Source organism: Fulmarus glacialis, unplaced genomic scaffold, assembly GCF_000690835.1.
Source record: "Fulmarus glacialis isolate BGI_N327 unplaced genomic scaffold, ASM69083v1 scaffold28707, whole genome shotgun sequence".
In the NCBI taxonomy this organism is placed as follows: Eukaryota; Metazoa; Chordata; class Aves; order Procellariiformes; family Procellariidae; genus Fulmarus; species Fulmarus glacialis.
Window position 1 is genome coordinate 8,201 of NW_009224259.1, and position 10,220 is coordinate 18,420.

Sequence of the window (10,220 nt, forward strand, 5' to 3'; positions counted from 1 at the left end):
CTTCAACGTTCAACGTAAATATGTATGAAGGTGAATAAACAAAGGTTAAAATCCCAAACATTTTACGTTAAGCCATTTTTATGATTGTTTACAGTGAGTGCAATGGCTTAACACTCATCTACTCAGAAAAGCTAATACACTAAATTCCAAATGGTCTGGATCTACCAAAACAAGTGCTGAATGTTAAAGTAACAGCAATCAACAGAAACGGTACAGTAAGTTGTTAGAACAAAATTTATAATCTGCTTAATAGTGTATTTGGTTTAGATAAGTATTTAGTTTTACTTTCCTCTTTTTGACATGCATGTCTTTTTGAAAACATGGTTGGAAATATTGCATGTATACAATTGATTTAATAATACTTACAAGCAGAAAAATATCACAAAAAGTCTCTTCTCTCATCATGGGCACTTGTTCCAAAAATCCTCTCTTTTTTCTCAAGCTCACCTCAATTGACTTTGGGGTCATTTACCATAGTCTAACCACTTCACAAAGGTTGTTGATACATTTTTAATAAAAATTAACCCTTTGTAGTTCATTTTTAGAATTATGCCCATCCTTAAAAGAAAAACACAAACTTAAGTAGAGAGTAATTTAAACAAAAACATCACTGTTAAGTTCATGCCCAATGCACTCATTTTGTTGAATTAAACTAATCAGAGTAACAGTTCACCTTGAAGCCAGGATCTCTGGAACTTTTCGTTTCCTCTTGAGAGAATCCATGTTTTCTAAAAGTACTGGGAGATATATCTATCCTCCTAAAAGTAAAGACAGTACACAGATATAATCTTGTTCCTAAGAAGAATCTGAAGTTTTTAGATCAAATGTCATTTAAAGCAGACCAAGATTTCCAAGGGTACTTAAAACTCCTCATATTTTTCCATTTTGTTGCTGAAGCTAGTTATATACTTTAATTATTCCAGAATAATTCCAGAGTTTAAGAGAAGGAAATCTGAAATACCCCTGGAATGTTAGACAGTGTCTAATGGCACCAACCTGTGGATTTCAGGGCTTTTTTTGTTTTTAGCTGCATCTTGTTCCATTCCTTTCTTTAGATATTTGGTAAAGCGTTCATTCAGTGTCATTCCTGAAGACCCAAAGTGATGCTCTGTTGGGGGTTTGAATAAACAATGCCAAAATATTAATACCGTTTTTGTAAAAAGACAAAGCACATCAGTCCTACAGCTTGGTCAAATTCAGATGCAGGACACGTGAAGCACACTGGTGATGAGGTCTAACTAATGCTGCTGACAAATTTCAGTTTCAATCTTGAAATTAACAATTTATTCAAGTGAGCCACAAATTCACTAGAATACACAAATTTTAAGTCACCGTCTCTGTGAATATTGCTCAGGTAAAAACAAGAATGCCTCTTCTGCCTTTCCAGAAGAAAAGTCATTTATGTAAATAAAGATGACTCATGATTGGGCTGCTATTCTCATCTATGGCATATCTGCTGGAAAACAATTCTTTCAGCATTAACTAGAGTGCATGAAACCCACTTATTTGGGCAAGGGAGGAACCTTCATCTGAGGATACACGGACCTCTGACCTACCTCTTACATGATGGACTATAGTCACTATATGTTGAGCAAACAGTTCAGAAGGACTTCGCTGATACTGAGCAGACTGAATATGATGGAAAATCGAACGAAATTCTTGCTCTTTTTTGTTGCTGTGCACAAGGTCACGACACAGCTTGCGTTCCTGAGCCAATATGCCACTTGGGCTAGAAAAAGAACAGATCACATGAAATAGAAGAACAGGGTAAAGGGAAGCAGTTTAAGATGATTAATGTTTCAGAAGTTGGAAGCTGACAGCATTTTGTATGTAGTATTATGAAGACACCTAAGAACATCCAATAGCATGAGCAGGACGCTTATTTAAACATCTCTAAAATACACTGATCTAGGTTACTGCAAAAATTCAGGTCACTTGTTATTCTGTATTTGGAGGGCTGTGCAGGTATTAAACCCTGACATCCTGTGAAACACAAGCCCATTCTTACACCACTAGCTGGCTGTGATCTTTTGCTACTGTTCCCAAATTCTAGATTAACCTCTAACATCCCACAGAGCGTGTTAACACTTACTGGCTACTGCTGTACAAATGTATTTTCTGGAGTAACTTTTTACTGTCTTAAAATTTCTTGAAGTAATGCTGAAGTGGCTCTCAGAGCTTCCTAGAGTTTCAGTAATGCTACGTTGAGAATGAGAGTAGTTAAACACACTCCAGAGAATCAAATGTCATTTAAGCGGCACTGTAACTAAGCTTCTAGCAGCAAGAAGCCATTGAGTACCTAACTCTTTCCAGAGCCCGGTGTAGCATAGAACCTGATTCAGAACCTGATGTTCTGAACTAATCTTATATCTAGACACAGAAAAGATTAGGAAAAGTTGTTTAACCTTCATGCTATACTTTCAACATCTACAAACTGGTAATCCCTCGAACCTCCCACCACAAAAAAAGGGTCACACAAGTATTACAATGCCAGAAAAAAATTAATCTCTCTCTCCAACAAATGCAAATTGTGATGCAATATTATTTACCCTTTCTCACACTTGGCAAGCATATGAGGATCTCAGGAAGAAAAACAGGAAAAAAAAAAAATCACTATTTAGACTTCTCAAAAATAGCAAATACTTACCGTGCAAGATCTTCATCAAAGGAATCCATTCGAATATTGACCTGGGCCTCACGAGTAATGGAAAAGGAGGATTTGCCAGGAGCTAGCCCCTCTATTTTGGTGCCTGGTTTCTCCTTTACCTCAGAAGCCTTCCTTGGTGGGGGGGAAGAACTTTTTTCCTGGCTTGATTTGTAAGTGGTTACTCTAAAATTCTTTTCAGGAACAAACCCCCTGTGACCTGGTTCAGCTCTCTTGGATGCTGGTCTCTCCTCTTTTTTGGATCTTTCAGAATAGCCTTCCTCCTCCATTTCATCAGGTTTCCTTTGCTTCTCTTTTCCAGGTGGCAAGAACACCACGCCTTCCCATTTTCCTGGCCTATCCTCTTCTTGACTTTTACTTGAAGTTGCTACGACTTTAGACATAAACTTAGGCTCATCATCAAATTCTGAATCTTTTCGGCCCTTTGCCTTGTCTTTTTTTTCCTGCTCATCTGTTTCCTCTTTGCCATAATGACTTTCCTTGTGGAACTCCGGGACCTTTAGCTTGTCAAAGTCATCCCGGAACTTGTAGCGCTTGGGCGACTGGCTGCCGCGGTATCCCTTCTCGGAGTCGGCTTTGGATGCATAGGAGTCAGATTTTGCCTTTCCGTCTGTTGATCCCAACTCAGAGAAATTCCCTTTTTCTTTATTTTTTTCTTTTTCAACATTTGTTACTTTCTGTTCTTTGTCTTTCCCATTCTCAGTCTTCTGCTCTTCCAGATACCTGTTCATAAAACAGACATTGCAGTATCTCTTTTATTAAACATCGAAGTAGTTAATACTTCAGTTGAAAGCAGTCAAATTTTAGAGAACACCAAGCTATGCATGTACAGAAAGCTTTCTCTAGGCCCTAAAATAGTTAAAATGTAAAGCAGATTACTCAGCCTGGATTTAGACTTTTAGTTCTCAATAAATTCAGCAAATGTAGAAGAAAATGGATATGCGGAACGGATGAGATGAGGCTTAAGAACAAATAAAAAACAGCTTACCCACAGATTCATTTTAAGGAAAATAGTAACATCTTACCCAATCAGTTTATTTACTTACAAACCTGGTTCAGGAGAACAACACATCAAAACTTTCAAACTGGGCTGTTCTGCTTTAAACAACACACTGGAAATAAAAGCCTCAAAAGCTACTTCAAATTTTGGATGCAAGTTTCATAGGTAAGCTAAATATTTCATGACAGACTGTAAATACAAATAAAAGCAAAAAGGTTAACAGAGGAGAATATTTATTTTGCCAGGAGAAGACAAAACACTTCTAGCAAGAACAACAATTTAGCTAGTTTAAAGCATCAGAACTATGTTTTAAAGCATTCATTAAGCAAACCCCTAGCTTTGAGGAAACAGCAGTAAAGCCCAAGGACATTAGTTCAGTGCTTTCGAAAGCCCAAACAAGAGTTACGGCCTTTTTTTTTTTTTTTTTTTGATTTCAGACATCCTTAATATAGCATCAGTTCAAAATAACTTTAGAAATAATAAAGAAAAGATTTAAAAGCACTTGTGAATGCTACCATATCATTTAAAATAAAGTGTCACCTTCACCTTCAAGGCACAAATCTGCAGTGGACTAACCAAGCAAACAGAAACATGGTAAGTTGATGCCTTCTGTAAGGAAGGATGTCTTCATTTTAGTGATGATCTTGGTGCTTTAGTTTCTCATACTACCCACAAACACAGGCACAAGCACTGCAACTACACCTGCCTTAGGCTCCTTGCAGGACATGCAGTAAGATTCAATTAAATTTTGCTAATTTATAGTATCTAATGCAATTCAAGAATTCATAAAAAAATGTCTTTAACTGAAAAGTAAATAACTTAGAAATGCAAGCTCCCAGTGTGCAGTTAGGTTGCTAGAAGATCTCACCGGGCACATCCTCACTTCAAGCTCAGTTCACGAGCTATGAACATTTTTGCAGGGAACTTACGCAATCTTTAGAACTATTCAAGTCGGAAAACTAACTCCAACTTCCTCAACACAGGGCTAGATCTGTATTTTTTTCTATAATTTAGACAGTACCAGGCCCAAACAGCTGGCAGCTTGCTAGCATGGCACCCTGCACACACTGGGGCCTCATTCCAGCTGGAGCCTGCACACACACTGAGAACCCTTACAGCGCTCACGGAGAGCGCCTACACATGCAAGCTGGCTTGCCAAAAAACACTGCAGCACAACGAAACGCATCACTTGCCTTTTTGAGAAGGCTCCTCCTCCAGGAGCTGTGGTTTCCTCCTTCTGAGATGTACTGTAAATCGAACTGATTGGTGTTGGACTTTTGCACACAGGGCTCTTCCTTGTTGGGCTCAAACCTGCCGAGCCATGGTCAAACGGACTCTGATGAGAGCCTGCCTGAAAGGAGGTGCTGCTGCTTTGTAAAGCAGAGCTCATCGGTGATGGGTTGGACAGTGGAGGGCTCGACTTTTGCAATGGACTTGGCCGAGGAGAACGACGCCTCACCACAACCGACTGGAGAGGGCTTTTTAATGCAGGACTGCGTTCCCTTGGACTAAGTTCAGACACAGAAGCTCTTGACGCTGAACTTGTACCATAGGTGGTCATATCTTGCCATGGTTTTGATCCCTCAGATGCCTTGACGTCTTGAGCCACTGCTCCTGAAAATGGCTGCTCCTTAGACTCATCACCTTGATTATCCCCTGCAGCCTGAGATGCCCGGGCATCCTTGGAAGATGACTTTTTCTCCTTTCCAGATTTACGCTTGGAAGACTCAACTCGGCTATGATTTGAGGAAGATCGGGAAGAGGAAGACCTCCTTGACCGATCAGAAGATGACTTATCAGAATTTCTAGAATGACTTCTAGACCTTGGTGAAGGAGACCTTCTCTTGGGTGAACGAGAGCGTGATCTCCCTCTACGAGGGCTATACGCTTGGCGATAATTTTGCCAGTTTGACCTGTAATTCCCATATCCTCCTCGGTTATACTGGCCCCATGGATAAAACCCTCGATTTCGACCACGAAAATAATACGGTCTCCTGTATCCTCTATTATGACCTCTGAAATCCCGGTTCTGATAGACTCTCGGATGATTCCTTTCTCTGTTATGAGATGGAGAATATGATCTTGAACGGGACCTAGAACTGATAAAAGAAAAAAATTACACGAATATTTTAAATTTACTCTTCTGTCACAAGTTTTTATTCGAAGCCTTATAAAAAAGGATTTGAAAAATTAATTTCTAAGCTTTTGAAAGTAATTTCTTTGTTCTACCCTCATCCAATTGAGATATTACACTTTGCCCTCAGTAAATTGCAGTAGAAATAACTTGTATCCGTGATGCTGCCAAACAAGTATTTGACTTCAGGATCACTGCAGAGACCAGGATGAGTACACATTGCTGTTCATTTTTCTAGGATGAACTGGCTGCTATCCAGCTTCAGAAAAAGTGACATAGCTCAAACTTCCAGCCCTTTATAACTCCAGGTTATACCTCATCTTAGATCTCCTCCACAAAGTATTTCTTTACACATGTCATGCTACCATTATTTGAACGGATCCAAAATCTTCCTGTTGTGTCCCTCAGCTATCCCATGTGCTTTTGAAATTCTGATAATCAAGATGAAACCCCACTTCTTTGCCAGGTGAGTTAAATTGCTACACTTCAACATGCGAAGAGCAGTACTGGAGCAAACGGCACATTGCTCTATAGTTTTAAGTTTCAAAAGGTGCACCCCTTGCCACAATTCAGAAGCTGGAGCTCCAAACAAGCAGGACAGCAGAGGGACGCGCTCGCTCTCCAGCCTATCGCCACGAGATGGCACTGTTCAGTGTCCCTCTGCTCGCCTCTATGCCATGCAAGAGCATTCATAAAGGACAGAACTGAATCCAAGACAAGTACGAAGCCTGTAAGAATACAGATTTAAGTGGCAAAACATTAAGGGCTAATTGTTCCAATAGTCTCTTCCACTAAATTTTTGGAGCTGCAGTTGTGTTTAGAAGCCCCATTGTAGTTCAGGATTAAATACCAGCTTTACAGTATTTCACAGCTGTTGGAAAAACACAAACTTCTGCTGAGATTTTAGCAACTTTGCATTAGTAAAACAGAGAAAGCATCCAAACTAATACGTTTAAATAGAAAAGAGATTTTTTCCAAATGGAATTTTAGTAAATAATATTCATTGAAACCATTCCCACAATCCCTTCTTACATTAAAAGAGAGACGGTCAGCTCTAAAACTCTCACCGGTCATACTCCAATAGACATGTACTTCTTTTACAGACTGGCAATACGCAACTCACTGCTGCCCCCTCTCTGCTCACACCCCAAACCCCCATAATGTAAGGGAATACAACACTGCCGTTAGAATTCCTGCAAGATTAGCATACACCCATGTAGTTCTGTTTTTATTTTTTCCACCTATGAAATACATTACAGTTTAGCAGGAAACAGTTTACTCATACTACAGTCATTGCTAGCAAACAGTTTAATGACAATTTTAACATACACTTCATCCTTTACTTCAAACGACCAAAAAACCTATGCAACTTGTCTGAGACCTTCCTCATTCGAACAACGAGAAGGAAAAGCACAGAGGCAGACGGCAAGAACCAATTATAACAAGCCCTAGTCAAAAGCACTAAGAACACATATGCTCCCATTTTCAAACAACTGCTGCATTTGTGATCAATTACCAGCAAGGGACCTGTTGTACACCACTTCCAAAATCTGTTCTATCATTTTAGAGAGGCTTGCAGCACAAAAATTTCACTCCAAAAGTTGCAGAGATTATTTACAAGAAATCTTTTTAGAAAAATACAGTAAACATTATGCAAAAGAAACACCGCAAGTAATAATTCTCCCAACTAGCCAGCCCCTGTAGCTAGCCAGCTAATACACACTGCTCCAGTTCTAAAGCACCTATCATTTCACAATAGGTAAAAATGAAAAATAAAGTCACAAAGAAAGCAAGAAATATTAGGCTGACTCCAACATGGCAATATAACTTAGAACAAACAGTTAACCTACCAAATGAAGAGTAAAACAGTTTTTGTGGTGTATGCTGAAGTACACAATAATGGACTTTTATGCCAAGATACCACGAGACCTACCTCAGAGAATATCCTAATGCCATGCAAGATGACTTGCCTGTACTAACCCCCTCCATTTTGACTCTTTTTTTAAAAAAGGAGTTATTTACAAAGTACAAGTAGATTCAGCAGCAGCACAGAGGAAACAATCATGTCTGCACAGCGTGCCTTTGTTTTCAACTGTCAGAGTTCCTTCATAGCTAGGCTATTCCCAAATGACCACGTATCTTCCAGCATTCCAGCTTCCTTCTGCAAAGAACTCTGTTTGACTCAAGTCTCCGCCTCTAATTTAGTTTTGTCATGTCCTTCTCTCTCCAACTGTACATTTATTAGAGTCTCTGCATTTTAAAAAATCTCTTTAATTGTTAACAGTTGCATGTGTTTACAGCCTAATGATTTCAGAATGTGTTATTAATTTAAGATTAGTGAAAAAGCAGCTGAACATCATTATACCCAGTCCAAGTGGAATGTCTTTGCCAGATACAAAATGCTTAGCCAAAAGAAAAGGAAAAAACAGATATCCTGATATCCAGGGAAGAGATGAGCGTTTAAGTGGCCTGACCAGAAGCAATTCAGGGAGGTAAGAACAACTATTATGTATGTTAATGACTTCTCAAAATTAACTGCAGTGAAATTAACTTTAACTACTTTATCCATCCAGAATTATAATTTCTGTTAACTGACTGCTGTATATTGAGGGGAGGGGCAGGGAAACAACAACAAAAATTGCCCCTACCTTTCGTAGCAGTATTTTAAACTGACATTAAAACTCATTTGAATTCATTTTTAGAAAGAGGAGGAAAGCATGCAATGTCTGCAAAGGCCCCTCAAGTCTGGGATCAATTAAATTAAAAGCTTAAAAAAAACCAAAGATGTTTAACGAAACAAAAAGCATGTTTTGCTATGGACCTTCCCAACTCTTCTTCCCCACTCTATGGAACATGCACTGAAACTCTCTCACAGCAGTAAAGCAAATATCTGATCAAAAACATTTCAGATCTCAAAATAATCTCAGGTCAAGATAAAAAGCTATGATTTTTTGCACTTTGTCCTGCTTTGGCAATTTCAAACACCATCATTAACCATGAGTACTTTTAATATAGGAAACTGGATCTCAGAGATTGTGCGTACTTAGCATTAGGAAAAGCACAATAGGCTATCCCATTACATACAGCAGCAATTAAGAACTGCAGAAGAACATGGGAAAAAACCCATATGCATTTTGACACAGGCTTCTGTTAATACCTTTGAGGAAAAACAAAGTACAGAGGTCTTCTCTAAGGGACCAGTCTAAAAAACTGTAACAAGTCCACTGTGGACTGTATCTCTGACAAAATGAGCTATACTAACAAAAACACCTTCTGATTTAACTGTAGATTATCTGCTAGTATTGATATTAGGGGAAAAAGACCTGCACAGAAAAGGAAAATTATTGTTCACCAAAAACATGCTACAGAGACCAGATTAAGGGCTCAAAAGAAGCATTTTGACAACGCTGAGAAATAGTCACAATTCAAAACAGTGCAAGTTGGCAGGAAACAACCTAAGACATAGACACTATCTGTCCTAGAATCTAATCAAAGTCTTTCCCTGGAAAAGAATTAAGTGACAAACCATCTGAACAGGACAGAGAGGAAAAACACAGTTACACCCTTTGGCTTCAGAGCTGCATGCACTTACCTAAGTCTGCGTTTTCTTGACCGTGAGACAGAACGAGAACGGGAGCGAGATTTGGAGAAGGAGCGTGAGCGTGATCTTGATCCAGACCTCGAACGGGAAGAACGGGATCCAGATTTTGATTTGTTAGTTTTAGACATCTTTGCAAGCACCTGTCAGTTGTACCTGAAGGAAACAGGGAAATAAAAGTATGTGAAAAATGAAGTCATGCAGCAGATTTGAGAGAACAGGCAACATCTGGCAACCTGACAACTAGAGAGTGACGTGAAGCTTGATAAGACTGGAAATATGAATGTTTGAAGTGGCTGTCTAATAACAGATGAATGATGTTGGGCTCAGAATAGAAGGTTTATTTCAGTCTAAGGAGGAAATCTGCAAAAAGAATAAAAGGATTTCAACCCAGAGTAATTACAAATTTGAGCGCTACAGTTGAAAGCACCAAGTTAATGCAAAACCCAGGAACAGGCAGAGGCCATGCTGCTAGCTTAAGCAAGAATACCTTTAAAGAGACAAACCATTTCCTTTCAGTCACATTACTATCAATAGAGCCAGCTGTCACTGGTTTAAAGAAATGAAGAAATAAAAAGGCTTACTGTTAAAAAAAACAAAGAAACCACCCCCCAAAGTCTTCTCTAAATTTTCAGAAGGAATCACGAACAAAAATGATAATCCAAGATACATGAATAAACCCCTATTTGCACAGATCTGCCTTGCTATGAACGCTCAGGTTAAATCCTGGATGTACGTGTCCTGTCTGCTTGTGCAGTTTATGCAGTTGCTATGATCAGTTACAAGCGTGTAGCATGCAGTGAGGAGTTCTGTTGCAGCCGAA

The 10,220-nt window shown here is 39.1% G+C and overlaps 1 protein-coding gene across 1 annotated transcript in view; it reads right to left on the minus strand.

Moving 5' to 3' along the window:
- The window catches only part of THRAP3 (thyroid hormone receptor associated protein 3), a 14,447-nt gene extending 4,893 nt beyond the window's left edge, over positions 1-9,554 (minus strand). The window contains exons 1-6 of the mRNA XM_009582109.1: positions 9,392-9,554; positions 4,859-5,764; positions 2,648-3,388; positions 1,557-1,729; positions 997-1,108; positions 674-758 (exon numbers count right to left, since the gene is read on the minus strand). Of these exons, the coding sequence (XP_009580404.1) occupies positions 674-758; positions 997-1,108; positions 1,557-1,729; positions 2,648-3,388; positions 4,859-5,764; positions 9,392-9,528 (2,154 nt within the window). The 5' untranslated portion in view covers positions 9,529-9,554. The remainder of the gene's footprint in view (positions 1-673; positions 759-996; positions 1,109-1,556; positions 1,730-2,647; positions 3,389-4,858; positions 5,765-9,391) is intronic.
- Positions 9,555-10,220: the final 666 nt, after the last annotated feature.